The sequence below is a fragment of the Sinocyclocheilus grahami genome, unplaced genomic scaffold (genome assembly GCF_001515645.1).
Source record: "Sinocyclocheilus grahami isolate Dianchi unplaced genomic scaffold, SAMN03320097.WGS_v1.1 scaffold45.1, whole genome shotgun sequence".
In the NCBI taxonomy this organism is placed as follows: domain Eukaryota; kingdom Metazoa; phylum Chordata; class Actinopteri; order Cypriniformes; family Cyprinidae; genus Sinocyclocheilus; species Sinocyclocheilus grahami.
The window spans coordinates 1769603-1791074 of NW_015505224.1; the positions used below are offsets into that span (position 1 = coordinate 1769603).

The 21472-nt window shown below is 38.9% G+C and overlaps 2 protein-coding genes and 1 pseudogene across 6 annotated transcripts; all 3 read left to right on the forward strand.

Moving 5' to 3' along the window:
- Positions 1 to 523: 523 nt before the first annotated feature.
- Positions 524 to 7333, forward strand: LOC107582518 (zinc finger protein 501-like). 5 transcript variants are annotated; one of them, XM_016268403.1, is made up of 2 exons: positions 524 to 660; positions 5115 to 7333. In XM_016268403.1, exon 2 carries the CDS (start codon positions 5259 to 5261, stop codon positions 6828 to 6830), a length of 1572 nt encoding a protein of 523 aa, XP_016123889.1. In that variant the 5' UTR covers positions 524 to 660; positions 5115 to 5258; the 3' UTR covers positions 6831 to 7333. The 5 variants fall into 5 exon arrangements, with proteins under 5 accessions (XP_016123889.1, XP_016123893.1, XP_016123888.1 ...); XM_016268407.1 differs by having other exon boundaries at positions 655 to 669; XM_016268402.1 differs by lacking the exon at positions 524 to 660 and adding an exon at positions 2432 to 2544.
- A 1441-nt stretch (positions 7334 to 8774) lies between these two features.
- LOC107582550 (toll-like receptor 4) lies at positions 8775 to 10573 on the forward strand (annotated as a pseudogene).
- Positions 10574 to 15789: 5216 nt separating this feature from the next.
- On the forward strand, positions 15790 to 18102 carry LOC107582517 (toll-like receptor 4). Its single transcript, XM_016268401.1, has 3 exons — positions 15790 to 15863; positions 15946 to 16112; positions 16185 to 18102. Exons 1-3 carry the CDS (start codon positions 15795 to 15797, stop codon positions 18100 to 18102), a joined length of 2154 nt encoding a protein of 717 aa, XP_016123887.1. The 5' UTR covers positions 15790 to 15794.
- The last annotated feature ends 3370 nt before the right edge of the window (positions 18103 to 21472 follow it).

Below are 21472 nucleotides of genomic sequence, written 5' to 3' on the forward strand. Positions count from 1 at the left end.
TTTCTAAATTGACAAATAATAACGTAAATACACAAGCTAGTTTTAAAGTGTTGTGTTTCTCTTTTAAATAACATACCAACACTATTTGTCTTTACCCTTTCCCTCAGAAATTGTCAACAAGCATTGGTTCTTATGTTTCTCAAACGTTTTAAGGGAAAGGGCGCATCCTAGTGTTCCCTGATCACAGTGGGAACACAGTCTATGTTTCAGGAAGCCATATTTGCTCCTTTTAATGTTTAATGTCCCTCACATCAGCCATGGCGGCAACACACGACAAGATCACATTTAATCTAGATTCATGTATAGTTTATGTCAGTTCATAATTACATTCAGTGACGGCGCTACACCGGGGCTAGGGGGGCTATAGCCCAATCAGAATTTTGAATAGCCCCGGTTTTAGCCCTCATTTGCGAATCGTCCTTCTGTAGGCTATATGCAATCACAGCCTGAAGGCGAATGTGCCTTCCGCCAGGACGATAGGGGGCAAGCGAGCGCATGTTTGTTTTTTGTGCGCTCTGTACAGCGAGAGAGAGAGAGAGAGAGAGAGAGAGAGCCGCAACCAGGCAGTACAGACGCAACAGAGCGAAGATCTTCAGGCCGTTGACTACGCCGCGACGACCAGCAGCGCATCTCGCAAAAGAGCCTTTAAAGGGCAAAGAGGTCGGAAATGTTTAAAAAAAATACGTTAATATATGAACGTTTAATGTGTTGGTGCATCAGGGTTTTTAGATTATCTTTGCTAGTTAACTTAGCTGGCTAACTAGCGTGCTATATTTGATACAAGGTTGTTATTTAATTAACGTTATGTCATTCGTCGTGGCGAATGCTGTATCTTGACACATTTTACGAGCTCGCTGTGATTAGTGGCGCTCGGGAGGCGCTACCGATGGCTTGTGGACGTCACGGAGTTCCGAGGTGTTCTGTAGCAATGGCGGCGGGGCAGCTAGGTTCCGCTAGCGAGGCAGCTTAGCAGGCAGGCGGGCCATGTTTGTTTCACGCAGCTAAAAATGGGCTAGGGCTATAGCATGATAAGCGCAGCTTATAGCAACGCTATGCTCGCGTCAAATGATTTGGACGATTTCAGAATAGCATCCAGCCACCAAAGGCGTTGGGAACATGGTATTTTTTTAATTCGACGCCACAAAACAAAAACGTTATGTAAGAAGGGGGCGCCTTTCCCGGGCTTTCGCGAATAGCGTACATCTGTGATTAGCCATTAACTCGAGTGTGTTTGTCTTGTTTATGTACCGATATCTTGACTTTATAGAGCTATGACAGCACAGCTTCCCAGCGAGCCATAAAACTAGTCAACTAACACGACCTAGTTTGTTTGCATTTGCTCACGTCGTGTGTTGCCTCTGCGTGCTTGCATGAGGGGCGGAAGCTAGTCGCGGCGGCCATTTTACAGCTAGTTAGCTGTTCCAACCTCTGGCGCACAAGATGCCCACCCTTAAACGCCTTGTGTTTTCTCGAAGCTGTTGTATCAGCCTCTACATGACTTTACGGCACTAAGACATGTATGTATGACTGACAAATGATGAGTAAACTTTAGAGTTTAAGGCGGGCTGTCAGCTTCTTAATTCAATACTATTTTGTGATCTAGCTGTGCTAGTTAGCCAGCTTGTTAGCTGATAATACATGCTCAAGGAAGCTAACTAGCAGCTATTTAGCCAGCTAACCTAGCCAACAGTGACAAACCAGCTGTGTGAAAGTTGTAAACATGGTTTTAAGTATATTCTAAGTTGATGGCATGTTTAAAGGTTTTCTTTGTGAATCAGTGTTCATTTGGCTTGAGGCATTTGAATATCTGAATTATAGATTCATTTATACCTAGCCTGTCAAGTTAGCCAAATATAAACTGCACATAGGCTAACCTTAGCCAAATTGTAGCCAAAGATATTTCTGCTAACTAGCTTTTATGATTGTTTCTAGATCAGCCTCATTTTGTTTACAATTTTTAACCATAAAATGTTTTTGCAAGCAGTGGCGTATATAGCCCAGGTCATAGTTCTGTTTGTCTATGCAGCCCTCTTTTCTTCCTTAAAAGGATATTGATTGTTGTATTTGTGTGTCAGCTTATTTTATGGCCTCGTAACTTTTTTTTTTTTGTAGGTTTCAAGTTTGTCTAAACTTATAATTTGCCTATTGTTCATTATGTTGAAGCTGTGTTTAATCTAGATTCATGTATAGTTTATGTCAGTTCATAATTACATTCAGTGACGGCGCTACACCGGGGCTAGGGGGGCTATAGCCCAATCAGAATTTTGAATAGCCCCGGTTTTAGCCCTCATTTGCGAATCGTCCTTCTGTAGGCTATATGCAATCACAGCCTGAAGGCGAATGTGCCTTCCGCCAGGACGATAGGGGGCAAGCGAGCGCATGTTTGTTTTTTGTGCGCTCTGTACAGCGAGAGAGAGAGAGAGAGAGAGAGAGAGAGCCGCAAACAGGCAGTACAGACGCAACAGAGCGAAGATCTTCAGGCCGTTGACTACGCCGCGACGACCAGCAGCGCATCTCGCAAAAGAGCCTTTAAAGGGCAAAGAGGTCGGAAATGTTTAAAAAAAATACGTTAATATATGAACGTTTAATGTGTTGGTGCATCAGGGTTTTTAGATTATCTTTGCTAGTTAACTTAGCTGGCTAACTAGCGTGCTATATTTGATACAAGGTTGTTATTTAATTAACGTTATGTCATTCGTCGTGGCGAATGCTGTATCTTGACACATTTTACGAGCTCGCTGTGATTAGTGGCGCTCGGGAGGCGCTACCGATGGCTTGTGGACGTCACGGAGTTCCGAGGTGTTCTGTAGCAATGGCGGCGGGGCAGCTAGGTTCCGCTAGCGAGGCAGCTTAGCAGGCAGGCGGGCCATGTTTGTTTCACGCAGCTAAAAATGGGCTAGGGCTATAGCATGATAAGCGCAGCTTATAGCAACGCTATGCTCGCGTCAAATGATTTGGACGATTTCAGAATAGCATCCAGCCACCAAAGACGTTGGGAACATGGTATTTTTTTAATTCGACGCCACAAAACAAAAACGTTATGTAAGAAGGGGGGCGCCTTTCCCGGGCTTTCGCGAATAGCGTACATCTGTGATTAGCCATTAACTCGAGTGTGTTTGTCTCGTTTATGTACCGACATCTTGACTTTATAGAGCTATGACAGCACAGCTTCCCAGCGAGCCATAAAACTAGTCAACTAACACGACCTAGTTTGTTTGCATTTGCTCACGTCGTGTGTTGCCTCTGCGTGCTTGCATGAGGGGCGGAAGCTAGTCGCGGCGGCCATTTTACAGCTAGTTAGCTGTTCCAACCTCTGGCGCACAAGATGCCCACCCTTAAACGCCTTGTGTTTTCTCGAAGCTGTTGTATCAGCCTCTACATGACTTTACGGCACTAAGACATGTATGTATGACTGACAAATGATGAGTAAACTTTAGAGTTTAAGGCGGGCTGTCAGCTTCTTAATTCAATACTATTTTGTGATCTAGCTGTGCTAGTTAGCCAGCTTGTTAGCTGATAATACATGCTCAAGGAAGCTAACTAGCAGCTATTTAGCCAGCTAACCTAGCCAACAGTGACAAACCAGCTGTGTGAAAGTTGTAAACATGGTTTTAAGTATATTCTAAGTTGATGGCATGTTTAAAGGTTTTCTTTGTGAATCAGTGTTCATTTGGCTTGAGGCATTTGAATATCTGAATTATAGATTCATTTATACCTAGCCTGTCAAGTTAGCCAAATATAAACTGCACATAGGCTAACCTTAGCCAAATTGTAGCCAAAGATATTTCTGCTAACTAGCTTTTATGATTGTTTCTAGATCAGCCTCATGTTTTGTTTACAATTTGTAATAAAATGTTTTCGCAAGCTGTGGTGCATAGTCCAGGTCCCAGTTCTGTTTGTCTATGCAGCCCTCTTTTCTAACTAAAAGGATGTTGATTGTTGTTTGTTTGTGTCAGCCTCGTAACTTGTGTAGATTTCAAGCTTATGTCTGAATGTATAATTTGCCTATTGTTCATTGACAGGGGTGTCAACCTCAGTTCCTGGAGGGCCGCAGCCCTGCAGCGTTTAGTTCCAGCCCTGCTCCAACATACATACCATGTAGTTTTCAAATAAGCCTGAAGGACTTGATTAGCTGGATCAGGTGCATTTAATTAGGGTTGAATCTAAACTCTGCAGGGCTGTGGCCCCCTAGGAACTGAGGTTGACCCCCCTGATTTATTAAAGCTGTGTTTAGGCCTAATTGTCACATGAAATAGCAGAAATTCACTTAAAGGCACAATATGTAATTTTCGCCGCTAGAGGGCGTGTATTCAAAATAAACAAATAGATAAAGGTGTAGTTTGATGACGCCGTGACTGAATGTGGAATCATGGGAGTTGTCGTCTGCATCGCCACAGCCGATGCAATCCGATGGGACTTGGGCAGAAATCATGTTCATGGATGAGCTAATGATTTATTAACGTAGTAGAATGAAGCAGGGTGAGGCTGAAAGCCGTCGAAGTGAAACGAGGCCGCTGAACGAGCGTGACACACGGCTCGAAAGCAGCGGAGCTTTTATTATGCCACAGTCGACCGCTTCCGCTCCTTCCGGTCGTGTGTATGTGCAGGGGAAAAAGCAGTACTGTTTTATCATACTAGATACATTTTAAAGTTCTGTTATAATGCTACTCTGTGCAGTCGTCACTGGTCTATTAAAACGCACAACATATTAAAGTGTCTTTGGTGTTTCCATGTTTTCTACAAAACAAAACGAGAAATCGAGGAAAATCGAAGGTGTATGACATCATTGGCAGGTGAAACAATGACACTATAGACACGGTCCGTGTCACTAGTTCAAATTGCTTATTTCTCTGGATTTAAACATTCTTCGAAACATTTGGGATAATGTAAGTACACAAGTCAGCAAAATATATGACACTGTTCTAGTGGTTTTTGGATATTTTAATAAAAAAAATCTTACATATTGTGCCTTTTATTTACTTTCTAAAAAAAAAAGTTAGACCTTTTACTTTAATTTTTTTCTTAAGCAGTAAAATCTATAGTTAAACGTTTTGAGCTGAAATATTTCATTATGATTATGCAGGTGAGTTTAAATAATTGCTATCTTCTGACAGGCAGGACTGATCCTGACTCAAGAACTGACTGAGCCTGCAACGGGCAACCTTTCAAGTTTCTTTGCGGGAAAGCGGGGCTCGTAGAGCAACGCTAAGTTTCACTTAACCGGGAAGACGGAAGTCGTCAGGCTGGAGTGCGTCCTGATGGCTGAGTCAGAGACTGACTGTGACACACCAGGTCTCGATACATTGGGATCTGAGTGTGTCATCGCCCATACGCAAGTCGGTGACTTGCATTATGGAGCGGAGACTGAGATTATGACTCAAGAGGACAAAAGACTTGACCTAGAGGCTATTCACGGTGATTTAGGGGCAGTGACATGCGTCGATGTGGTAACGGAGACAGACCATGACTATATTAAATCTGAAATACACCACGATCATCATCATTACTTCAGCAGCGCAGAAATCAAAGGCAATGAGCATTTGCTCGGTGAAGTGCTGTTAAAGACGGAGATAGGTGGTGGAGAACATATCGTAAAGGTGGAGTCTGACCATGGAGGGGAGCTTACGGTAGAGTCAGAGAATGGTGTTATCCACGAAGCCCATGGCCTGCAATGCAGTGAGTGTGGTGAGATTTTTGGCTGTATGTCTGATCTGCACGAACACTTTGAAGTCCACAAAGCCACTCATCCCTACATTTGTGTCCACTGTGGTGAGAGCTTCGCTGTTGAAGCCAGCCTAAGAAGTCACATGAGGATTCACATGAAAGAGAAAAGTTATACCACTGGTCTTGAGATGGTTGGTAAAGGTGTCATTGATGCGTTCAACTTGAAACCCCACCAGATGATGCACTCTCCTGAAAAGCCGCACAGATGTTCAGAGTGTGGCAAAAGCTTCGCTGCTGCCATCACTCTCCGAGAACACATGAAAATGCATTCTGATGACAAACCCTACAAATGCACCCAATGCCGAAAAAGCTTTGTGCGCAGACGCCATCTGAAAAAACATCAAGAGCTCCATGCCCATGACAAGCCGTTTACCTGTCTTCAGTGTGGTAAAGGCTTTACGACGGCTTCCAATCTCAAACAGCACCAGAAGACTCATGCTGGTGAAAAGCCACACAGATGCACCCAGTGTGGAAAGTGTTTTGCGGCAGCAGCCACGTTAAGAGAGCATCAGAGAATCCACTCAGGGGAGAAGCCCTACAAGTGCACCCAGTGTCGGAAGAGCTTCGTAAGGAAACGCCACCTCAAGAAGCATCAGCTGGTCCATCAGGGTGGAAAGCCCTACCGCTGCTCTCAGTGCGACAAGGGTTTCAACCATTCCTCTTCCTTGTCACGACACCACAAGGTCCACCTTGAAGCCAAGATGTACGCCCAGGCGGATAAGGATTTCCCCTTCGATACTACGCTGAAGAGGGGAATGCACACAGGTGAAAAGCCATACAGCTGCAACCATTGTGAGAAGAGCTTCAATCACTCATCATCGCTATCCAGGCATCAGAGGACTCATTCTGATGGAAAGTCCTACACCTGTGCTCAGTGTGGGAAGAGGTTCAATCATCCCTCCTCTCTCGCAAGGCACCAGCGGGTTCATTTGGAGGATAAGTCAACTTATAGTGCTATTGCAACAGGAAAGGGATTCCCCCACACTACCATCTTGAAACAGAGAATCCTTCAGAGTGAGAAACCATATAGGTGCGCTCAGTGTGGAAAGGGTTTCAATCATTCGTCTTCTCTGTCTAGGCATCACAGAATTCATATTGATCAGTAAGCCTGCTTTCCTCTCCCACAAGTGGTGCGCTACCATTCATCCCATGATTCAGGCCAGCTTGTAATGTTAAAGAGTTTGGCAAAAGATGCAAGAAAATCCAGAAAGTCGGCGTGGACCTGCTCTGAGGGAACTTACAAAATCAAGTCCTTTGACTTGAGCAATGAATTTCAATTTGGTATGATTGACACTGAAAACCCCTGTGTAATGTGCACATGATTAGATGCATACATGTCATTCTGGAACATGGTGTGTGATTAAAACTGTAGACAACTTCCATCATTACTGATTTGTGCTTTAAGCTGGGAGTTTATTGAAGCCTGGCACAATCTTGAACTGAGTATTAGGTCAAGTTGGTTTTGAATGGTAGATAATTAAGCAAATAGGTCTAGACAACTATTCACTCCCCTAGTTTGTATCTTTTACCCATCTCTATCATTAATGGATTGAGAAACTGATATCATGTGTAAATATATGTTGATTTCCTTTTATATAGATGTATAGGTAGTAGTCAATTCTTGTCCTATTTGTCTATTCCCCATCTTTGAGTGGCTCACATATATGGATAAATAAAGGCTGTTGACTATCAACAAGTTCATAGTGTTTTTAATAGTACTTTTCGGCTTCTGTCAAGGTTTGCTGTGTGTAGTGTATTTAACATTGTAAAAAATGGTATTTATCATGTTGAGGAAGACGCATTATTGGTGACTTAATATTTTACATTTAATCTGCAGAATTGCTGTTAAAAATCCGAAGATTGTATTATACTAAGAGTAATTGTTGAGGTTATCCTTGTAGCAAAGTCAACAGGAAATTGAAGTTTCTGACTGAAGTGACCTTGTGTTAGATGTGTGTGCAGGGCCATCTGCTGGTAGCTCATGTTTATCGTTCTTCTGTGTGCCTTTTTTTTAGGTTTAAAGGGGTCATATGATGCTTTTTTTTTTAAAGATCATTATTTGGTGTAACAGAATATGTTGACATGCTTTAATGTTCAAAAACACATTATTTTTCAAATACTGTACATTATTGTAGGTCCTCTATGCCCCGCCTCTCTCAAACGCTTCGTTTTCTACAAAGTCCCTCCGTCCTTGATCTGTCAAGGTAAGCAATATTGTTACCATCTAAATGCGTTATATAATGTATTGCTGCTCTATAAATTATATAAAATTTATGTATTTTCTTTCAGATGCCACATCAAGCACATTGAAAATGATACTTTCTACAATGTGAAGAATTTGACTACTTTTATTCTCACTGGAAACCCTATTACATATTTTTGGACCTGAATGCTTGAATTCTTTACATAATCTATAAATACTAGTTCTTGTGGATTTTGGTCTCATCATTACAGCTTCAAATGAATAACCTAACCAAGCTGCAGGAGCTTAGAGTCGGGACAAATATCATCCAGTCCATGTCTCTCCCTCCATTCATGAGCACCTTCAAAGACTTCAGTTTACATGATCTACATGCCAATAATATATCCATCATCAAAACTGATCACACTGCTGTGTTGCGAGATATCGGCAGAAACATGAATGTGAATCTCTCTTGGAATCCGTTATTATACATTGAACCAGGAGCTTTCAAAGACATTTATCTTAGAGAACTGAACATCCGATCCACCTTTGTTTCATCAGCTGCTCAGCAAGCTGGTCTAAAAGCTCTATGTGGTCTTAATGTCAAAAGGCTGAAATTTGGGAAAGCACAAGGGCGGTTTCAGATTTCACTTTCAGATACTGACTTTTTAGATGGTCTGTGCTTTATTTCCAGGAGGTACATTATTACATTATGGAGAAGCCTAGTGAGCCAATTTCTGTCTTTTGCTGTGTGATTAATGCCGCAAATGTAGCATTAAATTGGAGGTCTAATTGATGAACTGGAGTAGGGGAGAGTGGGGGTAAGATGGGCCACTTTTTACTTATGTGGTCCTCAAGATAAGGGAAAATGACGCAAAAGTACAAAGTAAGTAACTTCAGGATGTTTCCTATCATTTTAAATGACCAGAATGTATCTATGACAAAGGCTTCTAAAAATATGGCTTCTTATAAAAAAAAGTTCCTGTGGTTCAGTTTCCCAGGGTGGGGGTAAGTTGACCCGAGTCAATGAGTAAGATGAACCATCTGGTTGTAAACTGACCATCTGACTGAATCTGGTTCAAACACTTTAAATTTTAAAGATACTTTATCTCTTAAAAACTAACTTAATAATCAAAATTCCTTTTTCAAACGGTCTTATTTCTTTTTCTCAAAGCTAATGTAAACAACATAAAACCAACCAAATGAAAATTTCAATCTTTAATTGTTTGCATTTCTGAAACAATATGTTCAACACCAAAGTTGTAATCTTTCCAAAAGCAGACTAAACGGAGAGTTTGAGTAAAATTAAAATAAAAAACTGAATTGGAATGAAGGAATGTCATTGAAACTAATGAACAATTTAGTCAAAAGATTCTTGGCATGGTAGCTTTTCAGCAATGTCGAACAGGCCATTAGGGACTACAGGTGGAAAGATATATCTGATTATAATGTGATGAAAAGCATCTTCTGGTTCTTTGGTGCACTTGTACACTGTCCCTATCAAATAAACTACAAATAATATGTATATATGATCAACTAAATCAGTTGTGTACTATCAAATTAAACTACCAGTTTATACTTCAGAGATTTAACTTAACTTCAGTGCCTTATGGTAGGGTAAGATAAAATCAATTTGCCCCATAGCTGCCATTTTGGAAAAAAACTAGCTTGCTTACTAGTTCAGGCTAATATTTAGCTAAATGATTTACATGGTTTTATACATTGCTAAATCACTTATATGCATCATAATTATTTTTAGACCTGGATCAATTTACTTTGATGTAACAGCCATTACATATGGTATGCTAAAATTTTACTTTGACAAGCCAAAAACAGTTATTAAAGTAATTGGGTGCCTTCCACTCCTCCCGTGTGTTTCTTCTTTTCACAGTCTGGCAGAAATTATGGGTGGTTTCAAAATATATGGTCACATGACAATAAAAGTGTACAGTTGGCAAAATACAGGGGGTGGGTCAACTTACCCACTGGCTCATCTTACCCCACTCTCCCCTATGTATGTTTTCGTGAAATCAAGGAGCTTTACTTGATGTCTGTTAAGTACTTTGCCAGGTAAACCGCTTTCACATCTCCATACTTTAGAAAAAATAGTAATTACAACAGTGCACCTATTTGGGCTGATGCCTTCATAGACATGCCTAAGCTCCAGTATTTGGATTTTTTGCTCTAACCAAATTAGATTAAAACAGTGCTGCACCTCACTTTTTGGCACCCCTCAAATCAGATATTTGAATTTGAGTAGTAATGCAGAAATTGGCCTTGACTTAGGAGGACTTGAGGGACTTGAGATTCTAGATTTCCACAATACAACTGTTGTACGTGTCGGATACCTTTCAGTTTTGTCTAACTTAAAGTACTTGAGGTATCTGGATGTTTCTTATTCAAGTACCACCTTTACTAACATATTCAGCTTTTATGGGCTGAAGAATCTTAATGTTCTCAAGATTGCCGGCAATAATTTTCAAGGTGATGTAGCAAGATATTTATTTAATAATCTCACTTCTAGAGCACCTTGACATATTGCCCTGTCATATGGTAGTGTTACATCTAAGCTCATTCAGAAATCTTCAGAGGCTTAGGCCATGTCCTCACGTACACGGGTATTTTTATAAACTTCTTCCGTTTAAAAAAAAATCTCCGTCCACATGAAAACACAAACGGATTGTGGATACACCTCAGGAAAGCAATTATTGCCACAAACCAATAATATTTTTTAGAAAATTGATAGTTCTTGTGTATACCTCAAGATAGTTTGTCAGTACAGCTTTCCAGTTATTTTACAACAGCTTTGACCTGATCATTGTCTGTGTAGTGGCTTTCCTATAAGTTAGGACAGGGTGCTAAATTCTTTTTGACTCATAGGTTGGAATAAACAATGTCCACACAGTCTGTATCTTGACTCATTCATTTATTAAATAACAAAAAACACATACACTAAAAACATGTGGAGCTATGGTAAGAACCATATGTTCCCATCACCCATACCTGTCTAATACAACTTCAACAGAAGGTAAATATCGCTAGATGTGAACAGGGGACCTACTTATCCACTGCAGTGCACATCGCCCTCTAGTGGTGAAATAATCATTACATTTTGGGTCCTACAGTGTGTATTTTGATTAATGGTGATATATCATGAATATCTTGACTTTTCCTGGTTTTAAGTGCTATAATTAGGTCCCCGGTGCATCTAATGCTACTTAATGCATTTTGAGTTATGTATACTGTTAAAGAGTTGGATTCTCATTCTAAACATGGCCAAAGTTTCAAAAAAACAAATTGGACATATGAAGGAAGAATTTATGTACCAAATACTCTCCTTCTGGGATTGTACAAGTTTCTGAAAGTTTTTTCAAGCATGGCTCTTCATGACGTTATAAAGGGTGGAATTTCTTGTATGGGCATTTCTCCTGGAAGAGTGCACAGACAGCAACCAGAGCAAGAGCAAGAGTGCCCATCAACATGTTCATTCGGCAGCACTGTAGGGGACTTGCTCGGGAAGAATGTCTCCAAAGAAGTGTGTTTTTGGTTGTAAGGGAAAGATAACCTTGTTCAGCTTCCCAAAGAACCCAGTGTTATGTAAACAGCGGATCCAGTATGTTCTTTTCTGGAAGCAACAGAGTTTCGCAAGTTTTGTTTATAAAAAAGGCCCAGTTCGATGCTGGATTTGAACATGGTTTGATATTGTGACGTGCCGTTCATGAACAAATCGTTCAATTTGAACGAATCTTTCACATGACTCGTCTCATCGAGGGATTCGTTCATTTCGGGTTTACCCGCATGCGCAACATCCTATAGGTTCTTTACAGCAAACAGAATTGATTAGTTCACCCATCGAGTCCTCGGGTTCGGGTTCGAGTCATTCGTTGATCAGCCCCATAGGCTATAATGCAGTCTGCACCGGATACAGAAATGATTAGTTCACCTCTCGAGTCTTCGGATCTGAGTCGTTCGTTCTTTTGTCACATGATGTGACAGCCGTATTTGTTACAGAAATTAGTTAATCAGTTACGCAATGCATTTCTGGTCTCAAACTGTAGCTTTTTATTTCTTACAATTTATACATTTGTGAATTTCTGTCATGATTGTTATTTTCCATAACGCGTGTAGTGTGGTAAAGGGGTTGCTTCAAACTTGATCAGAATTACAGGGAAAATCACACTGATAAAGCAAATAGGATACCTACATATAATAACAACACACAGTTAATAATATACTAATGTAATGTGTTTGTTGTACGATACTGAACTGAACTGAAGCAGTCACGTGAAGAACGAACGACTCAAACCAAAGACTCGAGAGGTGAACTAATCAATTCTGTTTCCGGTACGGACTGCATTATAGCCTATGGGGCTGTCACAGGATGAATGAATCCACTCGAACCCGAGGATTCGAGAGATGAACTAATCAATTCTATTTCCGGTACAGACTGCATAGCATTAACTGAACGAACGACTCAAACCCAAAGACTCCAGAGGTGAACTAATCAATTCTATTTCCGGTACAGACTGCATAGCATTAACTGAACGAACGACTCAAACCCAAAGACTCCAGAGGTGAACTAATCAATTCTGTTTCAAGTTCTGAATAGCTTTAGCTTATAGGGATATGATGTGACAAAAGAACGAACGACTCCGATCGGGATGTGAGGTAAACTAACAGACTAAGCAGTGAATTAATAATTTCTGTTTGCCACAATTTTGCCTTGGTTGCATTATAGTTGTTTTTCTTATGCAAAATATGATCAATGTCGCGTAAGTAGATGTGCTGTTGAATTTTGCTATTAACATGTAAGATTTTTATTATATAAAATGAACTAAATGACTCAAAAAAAGATTTGTTCATTTTGATGAACGAGATTCAAATGACCGAGTCAGTAAAATGATCCGAACTTACCATCACTAGTTTGATACTGAAAGATGGAGCGGACCCAGCGATAAAAGATCCGTTTTGTTGGCCATCGGCACTCAGGTGCTTGTGACTCTTTAGCTCCACCCACGGTGCACCTTCAGGAGCTCGGCTGTTTTTGGAGAGATTGTAAAGCTTTATCTTTTATTTACAAATATGATAAAACTAAAGACTCTTTGGAGATATGAAGGGTGCAATACTACTCTATAAGTATTCAAGATTAAAGGGATAGTTCACCCAAAAATGAAAATTCTGTCATTAATTACTCACCCTCATGTCGTTCCAAATCTGTAAGATCTTTGTTCATCTTCAGAACACAAATTAAAGGGTTAGTTCACCCAAAAATGAAAATTAGCCCATGTTTTACCTCACCCTCAAAGCATCCTAGGTGTATATGGCTTTCTTCTTCCAGACAAATCCAGTGGGAGTTATATTTAAAATTATCCTTGCTCATCCAAGCGTTAGAATGGGAGTAGGCAGATGTTTTTGTTCAACAGTCCAAAAGATGTCAAATAAAGCATGCACATCCATAATAAAACGTGCCCCACAAGGCTCCGGGGGATGAATAAAGTAGGGATGTGCCGAACAAGGCTTTTGAAGCAGTGAGGCTTTTACAACAAACTGCGTTGATGCTTCGAAGCTTTTGACACAGTGCTCCACCCTACCATCTGGTGGTCAATAAAAATTCTTACACCAACTGTATCATTTAGATGTTTTGTTCATTGGAATGTCATTGTAAGGTTTAATTGTCTATTTAATAAGCATATGTGTCATAGCAAGGCGGCATGTGTGTGTGCAGCGATAGAGTTTCACAAATGTATTGTATTTTGCACAATACAATGACAATAAAGACTTTATTTTCTTCATTTTTACTTGCATCAAACTCGTGCCTTTTCACATAAATAGAATGTTTAATACGCCAATAAATTAGACCTACGTCATTTTTCATTGCACCATTGTTGTGTCTTCCTTACAAAAGAACACAAACATGCACATTGTTAAAAAACACAAATGCACAAATACAAATGCAGTTATTGCATTTAATATATTTTGCAATAATATATTTTTCTCACCAATGTGAGCTGTTGACAACAGAGGATGGCGTTTACAAGCAGCAAAAATGTTTGTGGTTAAGGAAGGACTTTTATCCTTTTTGGGAACAGTGGTTGAGCCTGCAAGGTGTTTTAATTTTCATTCGGTCAACAGACATTCACATGTCATTGTTTTTAATAGTAGTACTATAATTAACAACGATACACCACGTACATATAGGCATACTGACTGATAAATCTATAACATTGCTCTAAATGGATCTCGGGTATGGGACAGTGCAATCGACGTGCTTTGTATTTGTGCCTAGCGTGATGTGTCAGTGAGGTAACTGTCATGATACACGGAGCAGACCACTCGATGAACTCAGTCTTAACTTTTTATTAACATGCACACTCAGAGAACATTCTAGCTCTATCATCATCGGCAGGCTGCCACACTGGCCCCGCCCCCGTTGCCTAGCAACCCTGGACCCCGACACAGAACAGCCTATCACAATAACCTATTCACATTTCACCACAGTAACGAAGCTTCGTTTTCACAGGTCAGGAGACAGCCTCATTTCAAGCAATGCTCCGGAACAGTTTCGAAGCACTAGTATGTCAAAAACTCGAAACGTGTGTCAACACTAGGTGTCGATCTACCCATCCCTAGAATAAAGGCCTCCTGTAGTGAATCGATGTGCTTGTGTAAGAAAAATATCCATATTTAAAATATATAAACACTTTTCAATCACTTCCGCTGACTGCTCATACGTGCAAGCCTTTCCGGGCGGATGACGAATGCGTCGCGCGCACACCTGTGAGATATGCTAGTCTCGTGAGTTTGTTTACAGGAGCAAAGGAAGCAAAGTTTCCTTACTCCAAAGGAATAAGCAGTCAATGGGGCAGTCAAGCCTCCCGGTTTTCTCCAAAACATCTTAAATTGTGCTCCGAAGACGAACGAAGCTTATACGGGTTTGGAACGACATTGTGACATTGTGACATTGTAAGTGATTAATGACAACATTTTTATTTAACCCTTTAAAACCCACAATAAATTTCTTACCTCCCATATGAAATTCTTAAACTACAGCAGACTTTATGCGAATTGCGCTCGCCACTCCACTCACACACACTCCTAATGGCAAACACATATTTAGACTGTGACTTACGACTTACGAAAAAGACTAGTAAGGCGGACAACTCACCAGGAAAGAGCAAAAAGGGGATAGACGGCGAAAAAGACTATTACTGCCCGCAGAGCTTAAACACACGTTTAAGGAGTCACCACGCAATGCTTAAGCAGCCATCTTTTATGTTGCCTTCACGTGCTATCAGAAATTTCCTATTTCCCACTTGTGCAATTGTGATTACGAGCTTGTCATATTCAAGTGCTTTAATGTCGGAAAGAATAAAATGTAGCATCCTATTGGTTGACTATCATAAACATTCACCACGCTACACATGCAGTTCGCTGACAATTCTGGAATTTCGGTCAAAGGCAAAGACTACATGCTTATTTCACTGCTTATAAAACATACTCGAATGATTGTTCATATCTAGCCTATAAATACACTACTTTAGCGACATGGAGAATTTAAATATCTAATTATATAAATATCTACTTTAAAAATCTAAGCATAAAATTTTGCCTAGATAAATGTGCACATATTTTTTCTTAGATTTAAATATAAAATGTAAAACTCAAAACTGAAATTAATATGATATATAATTTTATAGAAAATTGGATTTTAATATTACAATTAATCTATTCAGAAAGGTACTTCTTCATTCAAGATGTACGAAATTAAGCACAAGCCTACTTCCTTTTGACATCCTTTCACCCATAGTTCCCCATTGTTGAAAATCATGGCATTTGTTCCTCATAATTTTATGACCTCAATTTTTATGACCGGTTGAGATCACTCAAGATGACTTTCTTTACTGTAAGTGCTTTCATGATATATTTTTCCATAAGTGCTGGAGAACCATGCACAAAAGTAAGTTTTTTTCCATTTAAATTTGCTATATTTTTTACTGTTGTCAAATTTATTCATTTTATTTATTTATGTATTTATTTAGATGACTGAGAATCTGCACTACTCATGCATGGGAAGAAACCTCAGTTACATACCATCCAGTATACCTTCCTCTGTTCAAACTCTGGATTTCAGTTTTAATGTTTTGAAACACTTACAGAAGACTGTTTTCCCTCTTTTGTCTTTCCTGCAAGTCCTTGATCTGTCAAGGTAAGTAATTAGGTGTTACCATCTAAATATGTATGTGTTGTAAATAATATTAATTGATGTATTTGCTTTCAGATGCCAAATCAAGCACATTGAAAATGATACTTTCTACAATGTGAAGAATTTGACTACGTTGATTCTCACTGGAAACCCTATTACATATTTTGGACCTGGATGCTTAAATTCTTTACATAATCTACAAAGACTAGTTCTTGTGGATGTTGGTCTCTCATCATTACAGCTTCAAATGAATAACCTAACCAAGCTGCAGGAGCTTAGAGTCGGGACAAATAACATACAGTCCATGTCTCTCCCTACATTCCTGAGCACCTTCAAAGACTTCAGTTTACTTGATCTACATGCCAATAACATATCCATCATCAAAACTGATCACACTGCTGTGTTGCGAGAGATCGGCAGAAACATGACTTTGATCCTCTCTAGCAATCCGTTATTATACATTGAACCAGGAGCTTTCAAAGACATTTATCTCAGAGAACTGAACATCCGATCTGCCTTTGTTTCACCTGCTGCTCAGAAAGCTGGTCTAAACGCTCTATATGGTCTTAATGTCAAAAGGCTCATGTTTGGAAAGTACAGGTGTGATTACAAGATTTTGTCATCAGATGCAAACTATTTAGATGGTCTTTGCTTTATTAATTTTCATGAGGTATATTATTACATGAAAGAAAAGCATGATGTGCCAGTTAGTATCTTTCGCTGTATGATTAATGCAACAATTGTAGCTGTGAAGGGTGGTATAATTCGTGAAATAGCAAATGTGCCATTTTACGAAATCAAGGAGCTTTATTTGATTTCCAATCAATTAGATACTGTGCCAGGCAAAAAACTTGCACATCTCCATACTTTAGAAAAACTAGTATTTACAGACAACGTTGCAACCCAAATTCCAGACTTCATAGACATGCCTAGTCTTCAGTATGTGGATCTGAGTTCAAACCAAATTACATTAACATCATGCTGCTCATTTTTTTCTGGCACCCCTCAGTTGAGATATTTAAATTTGAGTCTAAATCCACAAATCGGTCTTTCTGTAGGACCATTTGATGGACTTGATTCCCTTGAGATTCTAGATTTCCATCATACAAGGGTTGTAGGTATGGGATACCTTTCTCTTTTCTCTAACTTAAAGTATTTGAGATATCTAGATATTTCTTATTCAAGTATCACCTTTATTAACATATATTGCTTTTATGGACTGAGGAATCTTAATGTTCTTAAGATGTCCGGCAGTAATTTTCAGGGTGATGTAGCAAGATATTTGTTTAATAATCTCACTTTTCTAGAGCATCTTGACATGTCATATTGCCGTGTGGTAGAGTTACATCCAAGCTCATTCAAAAATCTTCAAAGGCTTAGACTTTTAAATTTGAGAGGAAACAATTTAATGACTATAGATTTTCTGGCCCTCCCAAACCTGAAACAATTAATTTCACTTTATGTCGATAAAAACAGCATTACTAGCATACCACTTCATGTTCTCCAATCGTTGCCCACAAACCTTTCGGAGTTTGATTTATCCTCTAACCCCATCGATTGCTCCTGCTCCCAGACAGATTTTATTTGGTGGATTATCCAAAATCAGAAAGTTTTGAAGAAAGCAGAAAATATTTTCTGTAAAACCTTTTCACCAAGTTTAGATTTTAGAACAACAGACTTTGACATTGACAGCTGTGTGCACAAGAAAAGACTCACAATTGTTTTATCTGTATGTTTTGTTACAGTAGTAGTTCTTTTGTCATTCTTGGTTTATAGATTTCAGTTTTATCTTCAGTATTGCTGTATTCTACTGAGAGGCTATAGATCACCTGGTCAACCAGAATGTTCCTATGATGCATTTGTGATTTTCTCCAGCTATGATGAAGTCTGGGTCATGAATGAACTGATGGAGAATCTGGAGAACAGTGTTCCACCTATTCAGCTTTGCCTTCATATGCGGGACTTTCAAGCAGGGAAGTCCATCGCCTCATAAAATTAAAAAGACAATTCTCCAACTAAATAACACCTCAGCTTTGATACCTTACAAATGGCGGTGATACCCAAAATGCACTTCGATTCTCGTGAGTGTGACGTCATCCGATTCCCGGTGGCCTGGCAGCCGATTTGGCCTGCTATTTTAATTTTATTAAATTAAAATTAAATGAATTAATATTATTGTATAGTTGCCTGCCGAATGTACTAAAGCGATTATTTCCATTCCAATTCGCCATTCGATAATTAAATATCGGTAACACTTTCTATGAAGCCCATATTTAAAACACATTATAAGGGTATTCTTAAGGCATTATAATGAATGCATAATGCATTATAAAAGACCTTATAATATGTTATATCATCTTATAAATAATCATAACAACAATTATAATACATTATAATGCTTACGCATTTGTGGTTATACGTTTTAAGATTATGATTATTTATAACACACAATGAACACCATATAAAATCTATTTTTACATTTATAATGGACTATATATCTTGACATTGTTTATTTAAGATCTGCACAGTATCTTACTACATCTTGTAAGTGGTTAGGTGTGGAGTGTTATTTGAGTGTTCCCTGTGAGGCTAATATTAATTTTGATGTGAGCTAGTTAATAATTTCAACTGAAAAAAAAATGCAATGTTTATATGTTAGGTTACATTTTATTTTGATGGTCCCCCTAGTCTATTGACTATAAGCAACTTTGCAACTACATGCCAACTAACTCTCAGAGTATTAGTAGGCTTAGGTCAAGGTTAGGATTGGTAGAATATTGACGTACTTGCAAAGTTACTTATAGTCAGTTAGTTTGTTGGGGAACCGTCAAAATAATCAAACTGATATTACATTAAAAATAGTTCAAAGCAAATATGTCTTATTACACATTCATCTGATCTGATCTTATGGCTGTTTGAGAAAAAAATATTATTATTATTATTACTACTATACTTATAAGTGGTCTTTGATGGCTTGAAGTAAAGTAGCATAAGAAAGATGGCAAGATATGAGACTTATCATATATTATAACTATGAGAAATATAATCCATTGTAACTTAAGTGGATGCAACATGTTTACTGTGTGTTATAAATCATTATACTCTTAAAAGCTATAACCACAAATTGAGTAAATATTATAAAACATTAAAACTGTTCTTATGAATATTCATAAGATAATATAACATATTATAAGGGTTTTTATAATGCGTTATGCATTCATTATAATGCCTTAAGAATACCCTTATAATGTAGGTATTATAAATATGGCTTCATAGAAAGTGTTACCTAAATCATGAATCGGTTAGTCGTGACTGGCTTTGGCTCGCGCGCTCTCCGCGCCTCCGCCAAACGGGTTGGATCAGAGTAATCAATGCGAGAGAGAGAATGGAGTGGACTGTGGAAGCGCACAGGTGGAGCAGAGAAGCAAAACTACTGTTCAGGGATTCAAGTACAGGTCAGTTTAATCTGTAAATATGTTATTGTAGTTTTGTCTTTGTTTACGTAGCTAAGCAGCAGCAGCCCACTGCTCATCAGTCACTCAAAATACTTTATAAAGGATATCATTATTATCTATTGTAATGTTACAGTAGTAATTTAGCAGACAAATAATCATATTTTATAATAGGTTTAGGGGAGCTAGGGTAGACAACAACACAACCCTTACGAAAATTAACGATGATATTAACGATGATAACGATGATAACCACAAATTAACCATGGTTTTTGCTACACTAACCATAGTTTAACCATGGAATTTGTGGTAAAAATAAATACAAATGGTAATCCATTTGCCAAAAATTTAACAAAAGGTTTTTTTGGAGTACATGGGTGACATGTCCCCAGCCTAAGGATTTAAACCTTTTTTATGTGAGGTCCATACAAAAAATAGAGTTGTCCATGTTTCAGAATTTGTTGTGGGTGTATATGAGTGTGAGATTTTCCGGCCTGAAATTTTTTTCCTAGTCCGCCCCTCGAGGAAATGAATGGTGTAGACATGCGGTTTCATTTACTACACATAGGCCTACTGAAGCTTGCGGTGTTTTCAGCCTCTGCCGCCTCAATATATGAGTACATGAGCACAAAAACATAATTTCTAGAACTGTTCTGAGTCACAGACTTATTTTGAGAAAACTATCATCATATCATATACAAAGAGACACCAATGTTTCAAAAAGACACCAATGTTTCAGGAGTTTAGTACACAATAGGACACAAGCTTATTAGATAACCGTATCTGAGTTGATGTATAGGCTTTTATTTATTATTATTTTTTTATTAATTAATTTAATTAATTTAAATTCATTAATTCAAGTGATGAAGGATTTTGAAAGTCTGAGCACTACTGCAAGGTTAACCCTGCATGGTGTAAATGTTTGAAAATGATTAACAGTTGCAAATAAACATTCATTAGAAATTTAGAAAAGTAATCAAAAAGTAATCAAAAGTAATTGTCACGGAAACAGCTGCCTCACCAGCCGAATCAGCCTCCTACACCCGCTCACAATCACCTGATTACTAATCACTGACACCTGCACCCACTTACCACACCAGTCAAATACACACTCACCTCAGTCACTTGTCAGCTGGTCTCAAGGTTACAAGCTTCTCTGTATGGGTTCCTTGCCTCCCGATCTACCTGTCATGCCTCGGATTCCTCAGCTCTCGGCCGAAGGACCCAAGTGCCGACCGCAGATAAGACTGTGTTCTCTGCTTCCATTTCTTCCTAAGTTTGATTCCTTTATGTTGGAAGCTGTTCCTTTTAAATAAACTCCCCGACTTACTTTACCCAGGGTTCATACGGTCATGGAAAAACCTGGAAAAGTCATGGAATTTTAAAACACAAATTTCCAGGCCTGGAAAAGTTTTGGAAAAATAAACCCAGAAAGTTTTGGAAAAGTCATTGAAATCTATTTCACAAAACTCTGTATAATAGAATTGTGTTTAATCAGGTCCTGAATTTCAATTTCAGTGCGCATAGGCTATATCGCATAGTTTTACTCATTCCCGCAGCTTTTGACTTTAAAATTATGGATATTCACACATTCACACATTAGCCTATAGCATGTAGGTTTGATGAGTAAATAATCAAACCTACAGACTGAGTCCAGTCCACACAGACTGATCAAATCAGTCATTTGAAAACAGCGTGAGTGATTCAGCTGTACGCGTCTTCTCTCTTTGACTTTTTTCTTCAAACGGCTTCACATCGGCGCATCTTCTGCGCTACAAGAGCCGCTGCACGCTGCGATTACAAGACTTTCACTCGCGTTTCGGGACAGTTGACCGAATAGTCACTTGCCTAATCGGGTCATTGTTGCATCGTCAGAAAATTGTATTTATTTGCACGTCTTTTTAAGCCATT